The 24,438-nt window shown below is 38.9% G+C and overlaps 1 protein-coding gene across 1 annotated transcript in view; it reads right to left on the bottom strand.

The window, feature by feature from the left end:
- Window positions 1-2,431: 2,431 nt before the first annotated feature.
- The window catches only part of LOC136838906 (BOS complex subunit NCLN), a 60,083-nt gene continuing 38,076 nt past the window's right edge, over window positions 2,432-24,438 (bottom strand). The window contains exons 7-9 of the mRNA XM_067104598.1: window positions 12,130-12,294; window positions 11,657-11,800; window positions 2,432-2,749 (exon numbers count right to left, since the gene is read on the bottom strand). Coding sequence (XP_066960699.1) covers window positions 2,447-2,749; window positions 11,657-11,800; window positions 12,130-12,294 — 612 coding nt within the window. The 3' untranslated portion in view covers window positions 2,432-2,446. The remainder of the gene's footprint in view (window positions 2,750-11,656; window positions 11,801-12,129; window positions 12,295-24,438) is intronic.

Here is a 24,438-nt window from a genome sequence, read left to right on the forward strand (position 1 = left end):
GGGTGAATCCCACTGACCATCAGATCAGGATATCAGACCGACAGGAGGGGATTAACAACTCTCAAGAGAATGGAAACCAAGACAGCCATCATATAAATGACAGCACAGGAGAAGTCTCCAAAAGATTGCTGGGCCTTGAACCAGCCTCCACCACCTTCACATCTCTTGGAAAAAGGGTCACAGTTAGACCTGAAAGTACTGAGATTCAATAAATATATAAATATTTACAATTAAATTAGTTATACACAGGAATCTTGTGGGTTTCTCTTTCCATCTTCAGAAGAAAACTGAAAGAAGTTTTTGTTTGGTTAATTATGAGCATCTTACCCTACATGTAGCATGTGAACAGTTCTTCAAAGAAACATAGGTCCTTAGAAGATAAGACTCATTCTTCCTTTCATATATAAGAACTTCAATTAATTATAAATTATACATTTCTATGTTCTCACTAAATACAAGTAGCAAGCTTGTCTTCATCTAATACGAGAGTTATGGCAGAAAAAATGCAGAATGGAAGAGAGTAGAGAGAACTCATTTCATGTCAAACTCCAAGAAGGGAAAAGCTGATGTAAAACCTTCATGATGATAATGAATACATTAGAGATATAGTAAACCCCCCATATTCGCAAGGGATGCGTACCACACCCCTCAGCAAATAGCTAAAATCAGCGAATCCTTAGAACCCTTCTAAAAACACTTAGAACTGCCTATTTTGATAGTTCAAACACACAAAAAAAACTAAAAATGCTTATACAGGTATTATCCTACTTATGATGGGGGTTAGGTTCCAAAAAACCTGTCGTTTGTTGGAAAAACGTATCTTGAGAATAGCCTAGCCTACACTAAGGTATTCAGTACCATGTACTGTATACATATATGGTAGCCTAGCCCACACTATAAAGTATGCTTCTATATACATACATGGTCTAGTAATTATTAATATCAGCTAATTCTGGAGGTTCATGCAAAGTGACTTATAATTCGATACAAAAAGAAATTGAATAACAAACAAGAATTCACTTAGCCTACACTATGGTATGTCGTATACATATACGGTAGCCTAGCCTACATTATACTGTACTCTATATTCACATACCGTATTATACAAAACATCAACATAACGAATATGCATCTTTTCCATGGATCTTTTACAATGTTATGCTTTAATTCACTGTATCCAATAATACTGTACATATTCTTATATTGCTTTTGTATTATAAATTGCAATCATAGCAATCAATGTTTTGGTTTGGAAATCAATTACGTGGTAAGTTTATTTCGCAGAATTTAACTCACTGCAGAGCACTTTGCTTGCTTCTAGTTAGCGTAAATGAATCTCTACAGTACATACTTTATTTATATGGGGCAAGTTTATTTTTTGTGATATGAAGTGTTTTTTAAGTCGAAACATAACTTAAATACATCTCATTGTGAAATTAATTTAGCTCTTTTTTTCGTTAATGGATGACATTGGCCATTTGGGGGCATGTTTGTTTGTGTAAAAGAAAAATAAAGATTCCGTTCACTATTTTCACTTGATTTCATCATGATATAAGCTTTATGATTTATCGTTTATCGGCGTAAAAATAGCAGTAATATGTGTCTTTCATTCCCAATAGTTTTTATTAAAATACTTTCTCTCCAATTTCAATTATGGTCGAGTTTCATCATGTTGCTGATGCACGATAATTTATAGTCATTAGCAGCTTGAACATTATTTTCTCAGCTTGAGCTACAACATGCAGCTTAAATTTAGCAGTATATTTCCTTGCGGATCTTTTATTCATACCAAATAAGGGTAAAATGTAAAAATATATCAGTCCTATTCTACTTAACATCATTTGTACTATAACTGCTGTAATTATTCACTACCGTACGATGGTTGAAATACAAGCAGAACGGCTGTTGTTATCCAATTCGGTTATAAGCAAAACAACAGTTTCTCGTTCGGTTGTTTATGGCTGTACGCATTTACGCAAGAGTATAACATTACTAACAATACTTTTATCATTCTCTTTTATTTTTTTTTAACTAGAAGATGGGATAAAGAGATGGAAGAAAAGAAGTTGGTCTATCATAATTTGGTTTCTCTCGTTGCGTGATTGTACGCTGCTGCCTGCGCCCACACGAAATTTAAAAAATATTTTATAAATATTGTCATATCAGTATTGAATTGCTTACCCCATTAAAAAATAAAATTATCATAAGGCAAATTATCGTAACTTGAGCACTACCTGGGTACCTGAGTATTTTAAGTTTTATCACAAAAAGTGCATTTAGTCATGAAAATATGAAAATACAGTAATTAGTGAATATTTCTCAGTGAAAAATACCGCAAATGGTCAAATATTCAGTGAATAAAGCGTATATATATTTCACAGAGAAATCCGTGAATAGGTGAGTCCGTGAATCGTGAGACCGCGAAACATGGGGTTTACTCTACAAGTCAGGTGTGACCTTCACTAGACAGTTCAATTTCTTTTCTTGGTGTAATAGTGAAGTGAAAGAAATGAAATGGAAGGATACAACTCAAAGCACTCACTAAATCTATTCTGGGAGATTCTTCATACCTCATTAGTAATGGAACTGGAAAACTTACCAATCCATCATCTAGAATACCATCTATGGAAGTGTTGTAGATGTGACGGAGGAGGGCATTGACAACCACTGCTGTGTTACGAGTCAGTGAGTCAATGTCAATGGACTCTGTTGTATCTAAGATGCTTCCTCTCTCACCAGTCTTAGGACCCTATAAAACAGGAAGGATTTTGTCAATTAAAAGTTTTATGCATTTATTTGGAAAATAGTTAAATTAACATTTAGAGTACATATGCTGGAACAACATAAGGTGAGAATCTATGTTCAGGATCATTGTTAACACAACTGGTCTATAGTCCTGTACTACAGATAAATTGTTTGAGAGTCTGCTTACTAGTGGATTTGGGAAGAAACTGAAACATCTTTTTCAATAAAACTCATGATAATCTGAAGCCATATTAAAAAAATTTTTTTTTTTTTTAATAATCAAGTTACATATGTAACTAATATAAAAAAATTAAAAGTACATTTTGCAGTCAACTGGCTACAGTATCTTAACAGAATGGGAAAAAAATAAGGGAAATAGTCATGAAATTTGTGTGTTATAGGAAGTGGATTTTTCCTTGGCTGTTTTTTATAGTATAAAATAAAACGATTTCTTTGGGTCTGTAAATATATTCTGAAACACACCACTCAAATTGGTTTACTATAGGTAGGGAGTATAGAGAGAGATGTCAACTGATGATATACGTAGTGCTGTGGTTATTAGAAAAAACTTTTTTCAGTGTCATCTATAATTAAATGACACAAGGTAATGACACTGTTATCAATTAGTTAGTCTTTCAGTACCAAATTTGCTAGCAGTTTTGCAGTCTGAAGACCCCCACAAAGGGTTACATGCATTAATGGAAATGGTTGTGTTGATAAATTTATACAACAGTCCCTCTAGTATCTGCATTCACCATAACTGCAACGTTATCCACATGCAAATACCCCAGCACCCAAGATATGTGTGTAATATAGTATACAGTATAGTATACATTCACAAAAACCTAAAAAACTGTTCCAATGGTTGGTACTACTGCATTATTATTATTATTATTATTATTATTATTATTATTATTATTATTATTATTGTTGTTATTTTTATTTATTTATTTATTTATTTTTTCTATCTCAATCATCCTATTTGACTGGGTGGTATTTATAGTGTGGGGTTCCGGGCTGCATCCTGCCTCCTCAGGAGTCCATCACTTTTCTCATGTACAGTTTCTAATAACACACTCTTCTGCATGAGTCCTGGAGCACTTCGGCATCTAAATTAGCTTTTCCAGGTTCCATTTCAGGGATCTTGGGATCATGCGTAGTGTTCCTATGATTATGGGTACAGTTTCCACTGGCATATCCCATATTACTGTATTCTTATTTCTATTTTCAGGTCTTGATACTTATAAATTTTTTTCTTTCTTTTCATCTACTCTTGTGTCCTATGGATTGGGACATCAATGAGTTTATACTATTTTTGATTTTATTCAATTATTTTTAAGTCTTTATTTATTTTATTTATTATTTTTATCTGTTCTGACACCATAGTCCCAGAGGATTTTTGCCTGATCATTTTCTATCACTCCCTCAGGTTGGTGTTCGTTACTTTTACTTATTTTTTACTGCCAGCTAGCTGGTGTTTTTGCATAGGCTCCAGTGGATTTTTTGCTACTGAATATTTATTTTTTTGTACTGGTTCTGTGCAAGTGCCGACACTCACTTGCTACATGGTTTATGGTCTCATCTTTCATATTGCACTTCTTGCATATGGGCGAGACTTATTTATATCCATCCATTGTTCATTGGACATATCATTTTTCTTAGGCCTGAGCTTGTGCCACTGTTAGCATTCCTTCTGTTATTTTTCTTGAGTTCTCCCTGTAGCCATTTTTTTGTTTCTCATTGCTGGCCAGTTCTTTAGTTTGTCTCATGTACTTTCCATGCATTGGTTTGCTGTGCCATTCCTGTTCTATTTTTCATTCTCCTGTCTGCATATTTCTGGGTCTTCATCTATTTTTACCAGTCCTTCTTCCCATGCACCCCTTAGCCACTCATCTTCACTGGTTTTCAGATGTTGCCCTGTTTTCACTTATGTTGACGCAGTCCTCTATGCTTAGTAGATTTCTCCCCTCCTTCCTTTTGTGTTATGTATAGTCTGCCTGTATTATTTTTGGGTGTAGTGCTTGTGTATTGTCATGTGTTTCCTAGTTTTCTGGTCTATGCTGCAGAGTTCAGTCTTCGCCCACTTTGTTATTCCTGCACTGTATCTGACTACTGGTACTGCCCATGTGTTTATTTTTATTTGTTTCTATTGAATTTTGAATTGAGTATTTTTATTCTCTGCATATATTCTTTCCTGATCGTGTCCTTCATCTCTTGGTGTTTTATATCCTCTTGTCTTGTCACATCTATGTGTCTGATGCTATCCCCGTCTGATAGCTTTATCCCTTCAATCCTTGTCACTTTGCCTGTTTGTATGTTGACAAAGGCACATTTTCCTATTCCAAACTCCATCCTGATATCCCCAAATACAATCCTTATAGTCTGGATTAGGATGTCTGTTTCCTTGATGCTCTTACCACACAGTTTGATGTTTTCCATGGACATCAGATGGTTAATTCTGTTGCCTTCTTTCTTGAGTTGGTACCCAGCATCCATCTCCTGCAGTACTTTTGTCATGGGAATCATGGCTACTAAGAAGAGTAGTGGGGACAGTGAGTCGCCTTGAAAGATCCCTCTCCTGACGTTAACCTCTGCTAGTCTTATCCCAGAGCTTGCAAGTACTGTATTCCAGTTGTGCATTGTATTTTTTAGAAAGCTGATAATGTTTTCCTCTCCCCCGTATATTTTCAGGCATTCTATTAGCCACGTGTGCGGTATCAGGTTGAAGGCCTTCTTGTAGTCCATCCATGTCATGGATAGGTTGGTTTTCCTTCCCTGACTATTCCTCATTATCATTTTGTCTATCAGGAGCTGGTCTTTTGTGCCAATACACTTCCTTCTGTAGACTTTCTGTTGGTGGGGGATTAATTTTTGTATCCTCCAGGTATTTTTGTATAGTTATTTTCACTGATGATACTTTTGACAGTAACTTCCACATTATTGGTAGGCAGGTGATAGGCCTGTAGTTACTTGCTATATTTTGTTCTTGTCTTTCTGTACAAAGTATTATTAATTATCAATTATTATTATTATTATTATTATTATTATTATTATTATTATTATTATTACCATCATTCAGAAGATGAACCCTATTCAAATAGAACAAGCCTACAAGGGCCATTCAAGCTTCCAGAGAATATGGTGTTCTTTCAAAAGAAGTAATAGAAGTTAATGGGAAACACAGAAAGAGATCAGTTCTAGAAAAACAGATAAATTAAAAAATTCATAAATGAATAAAAATGTAAGTAAAATATTAAAATTAGAAGTTGAATAGTATTAGAGTAGTAATGCACTGCATGTTCGCTTGAACTTTCAAAGTTCCAATTGCACGACATCCTCTGGGAGGATGTTTCACAGTCCAACAGTGTGAGGAATAAAGGATCTCTGGAACTGAGAAGTTCGACAGTGAGGTACGTTTACTGCATACTGGCGCTGCTGTTCAGCAAATCTGGTCTATCTCGACAGGAAAAGGGGATCAGGGATCAATTGTGAATGTGAAAGACAGGCGTAAAGAAGGGTTGGTAACATTGCTTACAAGCATAAACAGGCTAAGCAAGGGTTTTTTTTTGGGGGGGAAGGGCCAGGAAGAGTGTTTTAGGGTTGGGGGAGTGGGATGGGAGGGGTGAGGTTGGCAATGCTGCATGTGCATAAAGAAGTGTTAGTAACACTGCTCACAGGCATAAGCACACAGAGCAAGGGTTATTGGGGTGGGTGGGTGGAAGGGAAGTAGTTTCCCTAGTGGGAAGGGGATGGGAAGGCTGTGTGGGATGGGTGGAGAGGGGTAGGCAGGTTTGACCCCACGAGAGCTTTCAAGGTTGTTAAAAATACATTGTCACTTTAATAGCATATGGTTAGAAGACCCATGGGTGGACAAGCACTTGTGTTTTTTGTAAGCTTTCCCGCTATTGGAGGAGACGCATACGTCATTATGCATGTCACTAGGATTTTTAATTTTTTATTAGCTGATAAACATATGCACCATAAACATATCTTTCTGTAACTGGCTATACTGTATCTGGAAAATATCAGTGCACTTGGTAACGAAGAGCACTTTCCTTCTTTGTCCAATCTCATGTGATCACTTGCTTTTTTTTATTGGTTCATGAGTGTTCACCATACGGGATGTTTTTGGGGCACCAAGTGGCTCTCGTTGAAGTGCCTACAGCATTGCAGGTGTGCTGTGACTTTCGTGTGTGGTACTGTGTATTATCAGTATGGCCACACCTCCATAAGAGGGTGAGGAAGGTGATGACTTTCAAAAGAAGCTTGAAATCATTGTGAAAACTGAGGCAAACTGGTCTATGGCACACATCATGGAGGAGTATGGTATTGGCCGGTTAACTTTCCATGATATCAAGAATGCTGTGGACAAGCTGAAGAAGTATGTGATGGATTTCAGGAAGAAGACATCCAGGAGTCAGCTCCACAAGGTGATAGCAAAACCCTGTCATGAGGACACTGATCAGTAAACCTTGATGTGGTTTCACTAGCAAAGGGCAGCTGGTGTGCACATTCAAGGTGCTGAATTGAAGGGTGCAGCTATGAAGTTCACAGGCCTGTGTGGTGTTGCGGAATTTATGGTGCCTGAAGGCTGGCTGTTTTGATTCAAGATTTGGTATATGTTTTCTAGTAGGAAGACTCATGGCGAAGCTTTGGATGCTTCCAAAGAAGGAATAGCGGAATTTTGTCAGAAGTTGCAAGATGATGAAAAACGAAGGCCTTGTTTTAGGGCAGATATTCAATGCTGATGAAACTGGTCTATTCAGTCACTCCTTACCCACTAACAACTAGGCTGAAGAGAATGAAAAAATTTACCCAGTTGAAAACATTCCAAGCAATGCATGTCTTCTTTGATATATGCAAATGCTTCTGGTAACTATTGTTGCAAACCAGCGGTAGCTGGACTTGATAAGCAAACACATGTCCTATATGGGTTAATGGATGGGCTACCAGTGGTTTGGTATGATTCTGCAAAGGCTTGGTTCACCTCCAAGACTGTAAAAGACTGGTTCCATAATCACTTTTGTAAGGAAGTTGTTTGTCATCAGACACAGGGCCTTGCCATTGCTAGACATTGAGTGAAGGCTTTGCTTCCATGGACAGGGCATCTGCACATCCTACCACGAACCAGTTGATTGGTGACAAAGGTTTTATTAGGGTCATGTATTTGCCTTCTAACATGACAATGATCATTCAACCAATGGACTAAGGTGTTATTGTTGTAACAAAATGGCTATAATGGAGGAAGTTCCTGGGGAAGATGATAATGACATACAAGAGTGGTTGGATGACAAAGGTGTTGACCCTGGCTTCCAACTTTTTTCCGACAGTGAGATAGCTGCTGTAGTTGCTGGTAGTGACAAAGATGCTCCCAAAGAAGGCGATGATGACTAGGCTGTTTCATAATGAGCACCTGGTACAAGTACATGAACATGTTCTTCAATATGTTTATCAAAATCTTGGGGGATTCCAACATTGACCCTAATAACTACACTAGGGCCTTGGACTTGGTTGCAGAAATTTGAGAAGTATGGCAGAATATCAGTGCAAACCAGCATTGGTGTTTGTATTGTCAGAGTACCCTTACAGCTTCTTAAGATCCCAAACCCTTATGTACCTATGCCCATCACCAGCCACTTCTTTGGTGACTTTGTCATTTAGCCTGGAAAAACAGATACTCACACCTACAACTTCACTGACATATGGGGTTCCTAGAACCAAGAATCTGATGTGTCACTGCTACACTTTGATGACCATGACCCTCTAGGCACCTACAATATATGCTTCTTCTGGCCAGTTTGCTGCTTAATGTCTCCACTGAGTTACAGGAAGCGTAGAAGGCAGAAGATGCCTGTCTCAACAACACAGTCATAGAGGAGAATGAGGAGTGGTGGAGGACTTGTAAACCTCCTACAAGTTTTTACATCTAGCCATCAAAAGCACTTCAAGCAGTGACACAATTAAGTCACAGAGAAAAAGCAATGTTTTATTTTTCAGCCATATATTTTATCTTGTATTTAGGCAATATAGGAAAAAGAATTTGATACCCATGTTATAAGGTAGTGTACATACATATATTACACTTACCATATTGTGTGTTGTATATGATAAAAAGTTTTTTTTGTTTTTGTTTTTAAGTGTTGCACAGTCCTCTTCCATGTGTTTAGACAAAATAGGAAAAAGAAAGTGATACCAGGGTTATTCAGTAGTGTACTGTACATACAGTACATCTACCGTATTGTCTGTGGCATAGAAAAGAAAAAGAAAAGAGTTTGTTTTTGTGTACAATGTTTTTTCAAGTGTTATGCAGTACTTTTCATATGTTGAATAAACACCTAGCCTACCTAATATTTAACAATTATTTCATTTATTTACCTGCTCATTTATTTACTTACGAACCCAACTGACAAACCTTAATCAAGAGTACTAACAACCTTCCATTACCACCGCAGACTCCTGACTAACTCCCATCACCGTTTCTTTTTCCAACTACTGTCTACTGTAGATCTTAAGACGTCACAACAACCAATGCCCCATTCCAAACATGAGAGGACTTGCTTTACAAAATCCCAATAAAATTAACAGCACACTATTTTATATTTCTTAAATGTATAACGCCTACACCTTCTTCACTGACCCATTTAATGAAAATAATAAAATAATAATGATTAAATTTATAAAACTACATAATATATTAGAACATAATTACCTGTCCCCTATTCATGTGAATAATGAGACTTAAAAACTGACAGATAACAAAAAAAAAAAGTTTGCTTTTTTGTTTGTGTACAATGCTTTTAAGTATTGTATAGTACTCTTTCAAGTGTTTAGACAAAACAGGTAAAAGAAATAATACCCTTGTTATTCAGTAGTGTACTGTACATACAGTACATCTGCTGTATTGTATGTAGCATAGAAAAGAAAAGGAAAAAAGTTTGTTTTTTGTGTACAATGATTTTTAAGTGTTATATAGTACTTTTCATATGTTTGGGTAAAATAAGGGAAAGAAACTGATAACCATGTTATTCGGTAGGATACTTTATGTACAATACACCTACCATATTATGCGCAGTTTACAAAAAAAAAAAAAAGGTTTTTTTTTAGAGTATATATGCAGTATATTTTGTTACAAATATTTGGAAATAAGTTAGCTAATTGCCTTTTGCATTTAGTTTTCACTGTAAAACGTGATAATTGTTGTTTATGAGAATATTTTAGAGTTTACACTTATGTGGTATTGACAAGATTGGGCAAGCATTTGACCTTATTTGGATTTTGACCCTGTCTGGCAGGGCCTTGGCTCTATTACTGCAAATATGAGAGAGATCACTGTATTGCGTTTTTAAAGCAGATGTACACGTACTTACAGTTTGGTTGATTATAGGTATTATGAATGGTTATGTGGCTATTGCTAGGAGCAAGTAATGTTAAGGAAAATTTTTCAATATACGACTCTGACTACTAATTTCATCCCACACAACTTTACTATGGATATAAACCGCTGTTAAGAGTGCATTATCACTTTTCATAGACTTGACTCACTATCTGGTAACTTTTAATGTGTATCATACAATCCAGTGTGTTGGATACATGCACAAATGGGGTTATATTCTCTAGTTCACCGGAGAGGCACTACTTTTACAATTTAATTTAGATCTCCAATACCTATCAAATATTTCCTTTTCCCAATTTGAGACTCTTCAAGTTTTGTATTGAAGGTAATGTGCATAAACAATATTTTCATTGTAATTTTGCTTTGCTTTCTTGTATCTTAAATACATTATTTAAGTCAGAGTTTATTTGTATATTTCATTTCAAAGTACAGTGCCAGAGGTTATTCATTTTGAAGACTTGGATGATTGAACATTACAGGAGGGGAAGTGAAATCCTCTTTTTACAATCAAGTGTTTGGAGGGTACATGTGGCACTCAAAATAAACACCACCCTAGTGATTTGGTTGAATAATGGCTTTGTATCATGCACATTTCAGTCAATTCTCTTCATCCAAAACAAATTACAAAATTACAATAATAGGTTACATTACTCTGGCATGGCAGGTTCTAGAGTTTTATAAGTGATTAGTTATGCACTTTTACCTCACTCTCTTAGCTCAAGACACAATGGATGTGATTTCAGTGTTGATATCAGTCTATCAATATATTGCCTGTCTTCACAGGTAGCGAGTAATGATGAAGTTTGACAGTCAGACAGGAGGGGAGCAAAGTGTATAATTCATGGGTCAAGAAGTCAGTGAACCCTGGCTTTCTCCTTGACAAGTCTCTTGTAAACTCAATAACTGTCCACTGATGAGATTTGGTAATGAACTTAGATTCAAACAAAATGTGATAAAAATGCAAATTTGAAAAGTTTATAAAAAAGTTATAATTAATAATGTATGAATTTTTAATGAATTTTTGAAATACACTAAAGAATGTGGTCAAGTCTAAGTAAAACATTTTTCAAAAGCTTTGGCTAACTGGCTTTTCCTTGACCAGGCACTTGTAAAATCAATGACTATCCATCAAAGGGATGTGGTAATGACCATACATGTAAACAAAGTGCAATGAAAATGCAACATGAGAAAGGTTTCCAAAACCAACTACTGTATTGAATTATACATCAAATTTCTATAAATAATGAGGATTGTGATCAAGTCTCAGTAAAAAATTTTAAAAAAATTGGATAACTGCAGTTCTTAAGGAATACTAGCTGTGAAGAGTGATACAAATGTGAAGACCAATGTTAGTAGTATGTGGATGCAGCTAGTTGAACCAAAGAATGTTATTCTATACAGAGCATTCTTAAAGAATTACTAACTAGCAAAAAACATAACTAAGGTTTGTATTTGCAAGTCAACTTTTTTCCAATTGACAACACTCAAACAATGCTGTAAGATCTATTTTAATCTCACCGTAAGTCTAGACAGTGTGAAGGCTGGAAGTCTACGCATGCTGTACTTTTCATGCTCCCAAGCTTGTGTATCCTCTTGAAGGTTAATCTTGCGATGCACCATTTCAACTTCAACACCAGAAGCTTTTCCAGCTTCCTCCAAAGCCTTGAATAAGAAATTTTCAGAATGACTATGATAAAATGTACTGTATATTGTGTTCAAGAAATTCCTAAGCAATATATACAGTACTCAATTAGAAATCAGAAAGATTTCTTTATAAGCATGAAAAGAATAAAGTACCCTTATATTTCACATATCATGTTGTAGCTTTAATAAAAGCACTGTAGCAAAACTCTAATACCCTTGAATTACCAGTATTGTACATGTAACCAAAGTCCTATTACAAATGATGGCCAGTACAAAATAACACAAAATGCATAAATCATATGCTTGAAAGAATGACAAAAGCTTATCATATAAAGTTAAACACCAACCTGATAGAAGTTGTGTCCAGGAGAGGTTTCTCTTGGCCTCTTGGAGACATGTAGCCTAAGAGTACTGCCATTGCCCAGGGTATCTAAACACAGAGTAAAGTGGGTCTCTGATAACAGTGGAGAATCTGAAGCATCAAGATGGTCTTCCAAAAACCTCTTGGAACCCTAAAATAAAAATTATATCTATATAAGAATTCATATAAATTACCATATCCTTTACCACAGTTTTCCTGAATAATAATTTTTAAGTTCAAATTACCTTTTTTTTTTTTTAAAGAAACAATAAGCATCTTTCTCAACTGTTCACTTGCTTTAGTACAATTTCTTATGTATCAAATCAGTACCTTAATACTGAAAATGTATTAAGTTTGATACCAACTTCACTATAATTGAGTGTAAGTATTGTGTGTTTAAATTACAAATGCCTTTGCCATTAAATGAAGTTTTCATAATAAAACTAATATTGTAACACTTAACCTACCTGAACACCTGAATTTGCCCTTAATCCCACTAGCCCGAACAACTCTCAATTACCCATTCCACTACAGTAAACCCCCCGTATTCGCGTTCTCATGGTTCGCGGACTCACGCATTCGCGGGTTTCTCTGTGGAACATACCTAGCCATTTTTCACATAAAATTCGCCCATTCGCGGTATTTTTCGCTGAGAAATATTCACTAATTACTGTATTTTCATATAATTTTCATGAATAAATGCACTTTTTGTGATAAAACTATTAAAATACTCAGGTATAAGCATTTTTACAAGGTTTTCCTTGGTTTAAGCTATCAAAATGGGCAGTTCTAAGTGTTTTTAGAGGGGTTTAAAGTATTCATGGATTTTAGCTATTCACTGGGACGGGGGACGATCCTCCGCGAATACGGGGGGTTAACTGTAGTGGGAATTTTAACAGCCAGCGTTACCAACGCTGCAGGTAAAAGCTTGTCACTTGAGCTACCATAACAAACGGTTGGCAACGCTGACATGCCCCATTTTCGTCAACTGCTTTATTCAAGGTCAAAATTGATGTGGGTAAAGGAGGGTGGGAATCATTCAGGTGTTCAGGTAAGTATTATAATACAGGTATTAGTTTTATTATGAAAATTTCATATTGCAATACACTCCCTGAACAACTGAATTCACCCAATTAGCGACATTTAGAGGAGGAGGGGTCAATTCTATTGCATGCCCCTTTGACAACCGCAGAGATGGTAGCTCACTAATCTGTTCTGCTTAAGATATCCATTTAGTCATACACTCACCATATCAATCAATGCTTTTGGTGAAGAGACATGTTGGAGAGTACTTTGATCAACAGTCAGATCAGTACTCTCGGTCCATCGACCTCCCATGTGGCTCTTCAGAACCTCTCATGTATGGAGGAGAATGAGGCAGAGTGCAGAGCCACTGTCCCTCCGGGAGAACCATCTAAGTTTGCGGTACAACCCCCTTTTTACAGCCGCAGAGAAGGCAGTTCACCAATCTGCTCTGCATAGGATATCTATTTAGTTATACACTCACGTTATCAATCGATGCTTTTGGTGCCGAGACATGCTGGAGAGTACTTTGATCCCCCGTCAGGTCCGTACTGTCTCGGTCCGTTGACCTCTCATGTGGTTCTTCAGAACCTCTCATGTATAGAGGAGTACAATGAACCTCCCATGTGGCTATTCAGAGCCTCTCATGCATGGAGGGAAATGAAGCATTGTGCCGAGCCGCTGACCTTCCGCCATGTAGGTTGCAGATAAGGCCTGACAACCAACAAGCGAAGAAGTATCTCAGTGCCAATGAAAGAGCCTAGCCTACTAGAGCACCGCCTTGGACTCTTGTAGGGAAACTATCTAAGACTAAGATACTTAAAACATACTAAACCTAAGTTCATGTGATTATGCTATCACTGTTGCCTAAGAATTCTAAAGACTAAAAGGAATTCCTCTATCTGGTTAACCTAAGAATCTCCTCACTAAATGAATACCACCTCAGCTAAATGAACGCACCCTAGATAATAGACTTCACTGCTACACGTGAACTAAGAGAATAACCCTCTGAACCTCCGCACGAAGCGAATACCACCTCAGCTAAATGAACGCACCCTAGATAGTAGACTTCGCCGCTACACGCAACGGTGTGAATCGAACATCTCATAAGTAAAGGAAGTAAACACTGAGACGGACTTCCAAGTAGCTGCCTCCAAAATAGAAGGCACTGAACAATTCCTTAGAAAGGAAGATGAAGTAGACATACTCCAAATACTGTGCGGTTGGGGAAATACAGAGCTGAAGACGACAAAGAAGAACCCTGAGAAGCCTGGGGAATCACCTCCCTCCAAAAGTAACTGGTCGCATTCTTTGACAGCCGACAGGAAGGATTCCGCGGAGAGACAGGAAGTATACGCGGAAGCGGACGGAGTTTCTCAACCTTTGATAAATAGACTTTAATGCTCACAACAGACATAAAGAGATCTCTGCTGGATCGCCAGTAACGAACACTTACAGATAAAGAACTTTAAACGAACAAGGCAGAGTTTTAACCTCCGACTCTGTCTTCGCCACAAATTCCGGAAGACAGACAAATACGTATCATTTCTCGCATAGGAACCCAACCTAGAAACTACCTGATGCTCGCCCAACCCTCTAGCTGAAGCTAAAGCTGTAAGAAAAAGCAACTTCTTAGTCAGTGTCTTAATGTTATAGCTTCAATGGGTTCAAAGGCAGGGGAACGCAAGAAAAATATTGAAGTACTTCCGACAGGTCCCATGGAGGGGCCTGAGTCAGCAAGACAGGACGTTCAGTCTTAAAAGAACGTGATAAATCACTGATTATCTTACTACTAGAGATTTCAGGAAGGTGGAAACTAATTGTATCGCTAATCGTTGAGCGGTAGTCAGCAATAGCTGAATACGAAAGACCCTTGACTTTCCTAAGGAATAAAAGAAAATCAGCTATTTTGGCTATGGAAGGTCTAGAGATGGAATTACCTTCCTTACGACACTAACTTCTATACCTTGTCCAGCTGAGCCTCGTAAGACTTTCTCAAGCTAAAATAAAGCTGTCTAGCCACAGCTTTAGGGAGTCTGGACTGTCTAGCGGCTCTCTCTACAGTCGCCCTGCAACTAGGTACAGCACGCGAGGGTTTGGATGATAATGGTGAGAATGCAGTCGTCTGAGAAGAACTTTCGCGTGGATAGGGACATCGAAACTTCCGTAAGAAGCTCTAGGAGTTGCGGAAACCAAGCGTGTTAGGGTGAGCAGGGAGCTATTAGAGTCATAGAAGTCTTGACACTCTCCCGCAATTACCTTATTACCTGATGAATGAGACCGGATGGAGGAAAGACATACACCTGCATGTGATTCCAATTTGTACCGTCACATCAGTGCCTATCAACATGGGGACCACCATTGGTGGGAAATAAACCGGAAGACGAAGGTTTAATCATGTCGCGAAAGTAACTCATTAGTTGCTGGGCCACTTCTGGAGAATCTGACATATATTACCCAGAGCCAAAGTCCACTTCCCCACAATACCTGATGGGAGCAACTTAGCGTTTAATCAGCCAGCACATTGAGAAATTTAGGGAAGAAGACACTTTTCATTCTTTTTCGCACCCACTCAGACTCTCCTTGTGCTATAGTATTGAGTCTCTGTTGAGCTTGTTCCCTGTTGAGCCATGGCAATTCCTCCTAAACATAGCCACTACTCTGTTGCCCTCCCTCTCATTGATTTCCCGAAGATTTATTGACTCCCCTCATTCCCAGGCCAGAGGCCCGATGCCTGCTTTCCAAGGATGTTCCTCAACTGATCTGGAGGCATCTGTGTACAGATTAACGTCGGAAAGGGGGAGTTGATATACCTTCCCTGTGTCAGATGCACTTCTTCTGACCACTACAGACGATCCAAAAGGCAAGAATCGCCTCCCGACTATAACTGCGTTCTAAGTTGAAGTTCCAGCGATTCCTGAGACATACCTGAAGAAAGCATCCAGAGACGATCCTGGAATTAAAAGAGAGAGACATTCCCCAAGAGGCTTCTCCAAGCTGGTACCGTCGCCATTCCTGCTGAGCAGGCACCCTTCTACCCTGCTGAAGGACCAACTGGATCCTTCCATATTGGGAAAACCTCAAAGGAAGAGAGAGAATCCTCCTACCTGAATAGGTTAAAAAAATTCCATAAGAATTCTCGCCTACTAGCTCCTCTAGAGAGGAGGCAAGGATCAACCAATCGTCTTAGATACCTCAACACTCTGTACCCTCAACAATGCATAATTGCCGACACCGGAGCCATGAGTTAGATGCAACCACGTTCGTCATACTGACTACATCATCATCCTTGAACAAAGAATTAGCTAAGGCTAAGGTGCCCTCTTATGAACGTCCAGATACTTTGGGGGGAAGATGACCAAGATAGAAATTTCAACTTTTCTGCTCCAAACATCGTAGACGAGGCTAAAGCATTCGCCTGGAGAGCCAGACCCCTCGAGATAAATTTATTAGGCTGCAAACAGCCATGGATCCGAAGGGACATTGCCGTCACCTTTTAGAACCCCATTGCAGTAAACCTGACAGCATCCCGAGAGAGTGCGCAAGAGCCTCAGTCTCATTGCGCAACACATCCTCCAAGCACTTGCTTCCCTAAGAGAAGCCCCTACGAGCCGCGACGATGCCGAAGACTTAGACAGGATTGCCTCAACCGATTTGTTGAATGGCAACCTGACGCCTGCCAAAAGGTTACCTCGAACTGCGTAAATCGTCTTACGTGGAGAGAGAAGAGTCCTGTCTATTAGAAGCCACTAGACACTAAATGACTGTCCGCCTCGTCCAAAGCCTGTCTAACCCGATCGAACCAAACCAGCCAACATGAAAAAGGGGCAGGAGCTGGCTTAGTGGCATAAAAAACCTAAAAAAAAAATAAAAGACTGAATTGACGAAATCGGGAGGTCCAGAGCTCTTGCTTGAGGGTACAAAGAAGTAACCTAATCAAGCATGCGTCTGTAATCGTTACTGCTGGCAAGAGGACATTCTAAGTCCGCCAGAACCTCCTGCACCTCTGGATAAGAATCCTGTTCCGCAATGTCCGAACGGTCTAAGATTGACGAAGGAGGAGGAACTGAACGAATTTATAACTAACTAACGGACAACGATGAAGAGTCCGCAAGCAGACCACCCTAACCAGAATGCTGAGCACCCACACCTAATTGGGTACCTGGAGCTGACTCCGCATAGTTGAACCCGCTGGGAAGAAGAGAAGCCTGAACCGAGAAAAACCCGGAGCCGATTCCCCATTACGTATTACCAAGGGGAAGATGAGTGAGAGTAGCCAAACCCACACTGCTAAACCCTGGGGGAGGATGCGCAAACAAAACCGCTTGTGGAGAGACAGAAGAAGATGAAGAAGAAGGAGGGAGAATGAAAGAGGTAGAAGCTACTCTCAGAGGTACCGCCACGGAAAATGCAGATGATGAAAGCTGCAGATCACTCAGAGAAGGTACTGCAAGCCCTGCCAAAACCACGGAGCGCAAATCCGAACTGGAAGTGACAGGTAAAACTTGTGAAATACCTGATACTACCGGAACAGCCACTTGAAGCGGATGCAAGGGGTTGCGCATACCCGAAGGGATGGAACATGAAACGCCAGGCTGGGCACCCTGCCGGTGCGTTGCCACCTGTTCAGAAGCTCCTCCTACAGGAGAAGACTGTACTGAGGAAGGAAAGGCAGGAGGCAGAGGAACAGCAGATGCATATAAAAAAAAAATTTACCTAAGAGGAGGAAAGCCAAAGTCGGAGGAGGGAAAACGGAAAATGCGGAAGCAGCAGGAAAGACCGGAGCAGCAGAAGAAGAGGCTGAAGAGGAGACTGAAAAAAAGGGAGTAACAGGGAATGTGGGAGCAGGAGATGAAGCGACAGATAACCCGACTGTACTGAGGAAGGAAAGGCGGAAGACAGAGGAATAGCAGACACATAAAAAAGGTTACCTGAGAAGGGGAAAAGCCAAGAGTCGAAGGAGGGAAAACAGAAGATGCGGAAGCTGCAGGAAAGACCGGAGCAGAAGAAAAAGAGACCGAAGAGAAGACTGAAAAAGGAGCAACAGAGAGTGTGGGAGCAGGAGATGAAGTGACATATAACCCAGAAGAAAACTTAGAACAAAAGGACAGAAGGTACACCGAATCCGCCCCCCTTGATAATCCTGAAACATATCCGACATGAATTCTGGACACTTCTGTCTCACATCCTCTCTAATGTTAGAGAAACCATTCAAAAAATAACCTCCCACCATAGGTCTGTACCCATCTGAAAGATCCAGCAAATCCGCCTTATATTCCGCCACATCCAATTGCAGGTCCCGCAAACTACTTTTAGAAGCCGAAAGGACACACCAGAATCCGCCTTACTAGATGGAGGAGTAGAAAAAACAAAGAAGGGGGAAACTACAGTAGAAGATTCAAAAACAGTTGGAAGTGAGTTAGGAGCTAGAGCAGAAGGATTCTGCACCACCGGAACTGAAACACTGACTTGAGACTGAGCCAGACCGAAAAGAAGCGATGAAGGCGAAACTCTTGCCAGAGCACAAAAACCACTTGAACCCAAAACTGGAACCCGTCCAGGAGAACGACTCTGCACCCTTAATACCTTCTCACTACCTAACCCAAACCTATCCTCCTTTATCACACGAAGATCTTGATCCTGACTAACATTATCAACATTAAATTTATCAATACTACAAGGGGTTGGGGGGAATCTCTTTCACTGCCCGCTCCCTTCCGCCGGGGCCAGCAGACCCTACCCACTCGGAGGCTTGTGGTTCTTCTATTACCCTCAGCATCCATTAGGGCTGGTTCTGGAACAGGCAGGGGAGTTGAAAAGGAAGAAGGATTAGACATCCTAACACTACTACTATCCCTAGCTGAGAAATGTTGAAGAAGACTAGCTGTTAAATTTTCCATACTACTTGCAACTCTATCCTCTATCTGTTTGACTACCTCTGAACTCACTAAATCTATCAACTGTTCTGTAGCAGAAGCCTGAGACACTTGAGGCAATGAGAATCTGACCGACATTTGCCACCCTTACTAGCCAAAGACTTGCGATGACGAATGTAATCCTCCATCTCTTGTGCCTTCCAGTCGGAACATTCATCGCAATGAGTCTGAACATCACACTTAACCTTCCTAATATACCTGACAGAATACCTATCGTGTCTCAAGGTACTCATCCGTCTCTTGCAGGAAGAAGAAGCAATGAGCACCGGCATCCACAGTCGTAGGGGCAGTCGAGGTCGACGCCAAAGGCGCAGTAGTAGAAGGTGAAAGAGTCCATGATGACCAATCGAGACCGGGAACCATCGAGTCCAATTCCAAAAGACATTTCACATCGAAGATATCCAGAAAATCCAGGAGAAAAACCGGTAAATACAATCCAGGTCTTCACCAGAAGTACAAAATACAAAGATAAGTCGGGCAATAGGATTAAAACCTCGCACTGCAAAAGGAAACAACCTTCCAGCAGTGAGAACAAAAAGCAATTGACGAAAATGGGGCGTGTCGGCACACACCTGTGTCAGCCTTGCCAACCGTTTGTTATGGTAGCTCAAGTGACAAGATTTTACTGCAGCGTTGGTAACACTGGCTGTTAAAATTCCCACTAGTGGGATGGGTAATTGAGAGTTGTTCAGGCTAGTGGGATTCAGGGCGAATTCAGGTGTTCAGGGAGTGTATTGCAATAAATATTTTAGCAGGGGCTATATATTTTATTATTGTTGTTGTTTTAAAAAAATTAATAAAGTTTCACAACAAACCCATGACACTACTTATATTATCCCACATTGCAATTTGAGTATGAAAGACTGAGCTACTGAAAACCTCAGAATTGTTTAAGAACTAGGGATCTGTTTTAAAGGCTTCTGGGATTGACTAAATAAATTCTCTGACTATGAAAGTGAACAGGGAGTTGTATTTGTAAAAAAGTGAACAGGGAGTTGCATTTGTATGTCAGAACTCTTGATAAGTAAGAGTAAATATCTGAGGTCTGCAATTTTTACATAAGTTATTGTAACCACCTTTTCATTAATCAGAGAGAGAGAATCCCATAGGGAACTTTCCAGAATAACTGAAGCAGCCCATAACATTATCTCTGTCTTGAAGGAAGCCATGATGAGAAAATGACTGTGCTTTCGTGGTAAAAATGATAAAGAATTTTCAGGTTTTTTAACTAACCTGATCAAAGGCTACCTATTCCACTGCTATACTGGCAAACATTGTTTGCAAGATTTTACCTTAGATATATGACTTACACATGATTGGATTCTTATTCTATAGATCTAGTGGTTGGAGTGGGATAAGTAGTCGTCGATTATGACTACTGTACTGAAAAGCTGAAATTCATTATCATTTTCACCTTCAAAGCTCAGTCACTTTCTCCCCTGTTGGGAGGTAAGTGCTGTTAATGCACTCCTGTGGTGCACTGTAGGCATTCATAAAGGGTATCTGCAGCATCCCTTCAGCCCATAGCTACACCCACTTTCCAGCCTTTTACTTTACCTCCATTCCTGCATCCTCATGACAGTCTTGCTGTCCAGCCTCTCTGACTATTACTTCTTACTGCAACTGTAGCGTTTAGTACCAGTTCTACCATAGATACTTTTACTTCCTCTTTACTTTCTGGATCCGTCGCCAATAAAAATTTCCTAATCAATAAATTGGTGAATAATTTTCTTCAGTATGGCTTCCTTCAAGATCTAGAATTTCAGTACCATCTGCTTGTACATAATTGAAAATAATTTAAATGCCTTGTGCTTGGCCTGATAGCCTAAATTTCATAAAGCAATCAATCACTCAGTCAATAATTTTCTCATTGTCGCATCCTTCAAAACATAGATAATGTTATGGGTGCTTCAGGTGTTATTTGCCTGTACAGTATCTCATTGATAATTAAGTGTTGCTCTATGCTACTTCAGTCATTCTAGGGGGTACCCTATGACTATATGGTTCTCCATACCTCTATTAATCAAAAGGTGGTTATGTTAATTTATGTTTAAAACTTGTAAAACTCAGGGACTTACTTATCAGCGTTTCCATTAAACAAATTCAAATCCCTATTCACTTTTATATTCAAGAATTTTGTTACTTATTCAATCCCAGAAACACTTAAAACATGACCCCTAGTTCTTAAACAGTTCTGGGGTTAGCTACTTGATCTTTACTCAAATTGTGATGTGGGATATATAGAAGGTACCTTGATAATCAGCTCTTAATTGACACAAAAATGTTTACAGACCTTTTTGTCCAAGCAAAAAAACACTCTGTGTTTGTTCATTTTGCTTGGCCTGTGGACAAACAAATGAGGGCCAGCTAAAACATGTATGGGATTAAGTGCACCATATTTGTAAGGTTCCTAGCTGGAACAAAGGGAAAGTGTTCAGTTTACCTGTAGCTGCCATTCAATACGCAACTCTGCTAAACTGTCTTGTGTTTCTTTGTGCTATTTTTGGTGGTTCTAGTGCAAATAAGCCAGGGGGCCTAAGATGGTTAAAAACAGCAGCAAACCAAAATGGCATGTTAATCCTTCAATTATCTGGATCGCTGGTATCCGAAACTCGACATTATATGACACACCCGGACAGGGACCAAGGCCCCAAAGATATATAGTCAAATTTCAAAATTTTTTAAGAAAGCATTCTTCAATGGTTAGCAATGCTGTGCAGCCTCAGGAGAATGTTGGTAACACTGCTAACACTCAAACAGACTGAGAAAGGGTTTTGGGGGTGGGGGAGGCTTCAAGAAGCTTCCAAGGTGGGGTGGGTGGGTCAGATGGCTGAGTGTCATGGGAAAGGAGGAGCAGTAAGGCTATGTAGAGGAACTCACTCAGAGAAGGGGTTGTTTAGTAAAGTGATTGGAGCTGGGGAGCAGTTTCCTTGGCTGGGAGCGGGTTGGGATGCATAGTTGGATGAGTGAAGTGGGCTAGGTAGATGTCTGATATGCAAAAGCTTGCTTCATGTTGTTATGCTTATGATTTTTTATTTATATTTTATGCTATTCTCATTTATATTTTTACTGTATTTTCTCATTTTTTATTTTTACAACCCCAAAGATAAATGCAATCATGTGCACAGAGAGAGAGAGAGAGAGAGAGAGAGAGGAGAGAGAGAGAGAGAGAGAGAGAGAGAGAGAGAGAGAGAGAGAATAACAACTGAGATGAAATGTCAACAGTGATAAAGTATTCTCTTGGGTACTGTTACAATATGTGATAATTATGTATACTTAAGGATCAATTAAACTTATAATGAAATACAACATATACAGTAATTCAAACAAAGCAAGAAAGAAAAATGTCAAAAATGATACCACGCTAAGAAACACACACACACGAATGCACATGCTATGTAGACAGTACAGGCAGTCTCCGGTTAACGGCAGGCTCGGTTAATGGCGATCCGGTTTTATGGGGCTTGTCTAGCGACGAAAATCAGCAATTTTCGATGCTGAAAATCGCAGACTTCCACTTATCAGTGCCGATAATTGGGTACTGGCGCCAATGCATACCTAACAGAGGCACCGATAACCGAAAATCGGCACTTTTCAGCGCCGATAAGCCTAAAAATCGCCAAAAAAATGCCGGAAATCGCAGATTTTCAGTTAGTGGCGACTTTCTGTTATCATCACACCCCCAGAACGGAACCCCCACCAATAACCAAGGACTGCCTGTAAGAACAACACTGATGAAGTGCCACATTGTAGATGTAAACACACACATACGCACAAACACAGGCATTCCAGTACAGCTTCCATGATATTATGGGGTGAAATGAAAAATCACTGATTCCAATAAAACACAAAATGATCAACTACCTTTTAGTAGTGTTCTTAAAATGACTTTGCTTTGGATAGTCATCATTGAGAAATGCCATATGTACTAAAGATGTAAAGACATGGTGCTTTGCACAAACAATCTCCATGATAGTCTTTACTTACCGAACAAATGTCATTTTCAGAAGATTGTACTAGGCTAGGCTTTCAAACAAAATTACCAAACTTATGGCTTATGTAACAATTCATAGCCATCTCTTATAATGGCTTAAGTAAAATTCATAACCATCTCTTATAATTAACAACCATATACCAAAGAACTGACATGAACAACATCAAGTATGGCATAAATAAACAAATCAGGAAACAGCTGTTTGGCAATTTTGAGGGATTTTGCTTCAACATATAATATGTCAGCTTACCTTTGTAAACCAGTTTTACAATTATGTACAGAAATAAAAATAATAATTCCTGTAATACATTAGATTCTTTTAGCAACTGAAAAATTATTCTTCTAATTCTTTTGCTAGTAGGCTCAATTAGCTGATTCTGAGAACGTCAACATTAGTCACTGCAAATGGCAGAGAATTGGTTTTTTTACACATTATCATGATGATGATAGAACAGGATAATAGTATGGTGTAAATGGATTCAGTATCTAAAATATCAGTTTCATCACCATTACCTTTATCTTAAATACAGCTGTAATAGTCTATTCGACTTATGCAAATGGATACTGTGCATATGTATACAGTAACACTTAACCTAGGTCAATAGTTCACACATACACATTTTGTATCTTGTGTATGGTAATACAATAAGGTAACAACTGATAAAGTTGCTGTATAAAAATTCATTAATGGTCATAAAACCATGGTAAGCTGTAAGTAATCACAGGTAGGCTCTCTACCTACTGAACTGTCATTTATGAGAGAGAGAAAAAGATAGGGTTACATTTTTTTTAGTTTATTTATGCGGTATATTTTGTTACAAATATGGGGAAAAGGTAGATAATTGCCTTTTGCATAAAGTTTTCAGTTTAAAGTGTGATGGTTATTGTCAGCAAGCATATTGAGAGTTTACAGTTATAAGGTATAGACAAGGTTAGGTGAGGAAGGGTACAGAGTTGCCCTTGAATATCCCTGGATTTTTTTATTTGCCCTTATCCACATTTTGCCATTATCCAACAGGCCCTTGCTCTGTTAATCCAGATAACTGAAGGATCACCGTAGATAGAAAAGTGATAGTTTCAAAGAAAATTATAGCAAGATATGAAAGTGGTGTCTGTATCACTGATTAGGCTAAGGAGTTTCATATGCCCAAAACTACAATTTCTTCAGTGGCAAAACATAAAGAGGCTATCAAAGTACCTGATGTTACTAAGGGAGTGAAATGTTACAAAACAAAGGTCTCAGACAACTGAAGAGGTTAAGAAACTGTTGCTAATTTGGATAAATAAAAATGTTAGCCAGTGATAGTGTTTCTGAGGTCATTTTTTTGAAAAGGCATGACAA

Source organism: Macrobrachium rosenbergii, chromosome 1 (assembly GCF_040412425.1).
Source record: "Macrobrachium rosenbergii isolate ZJJX-2024 chromosome 1, ASM4041242v1, whole genome shotgun sequence".
Taxonomy (NCBI): Eukaryota; Metazoa; Arthropoda; class Malacostraca; order Decapoda; family Palaemonidae; genus Macrobrachium; species Macrobrachium rosenbergii.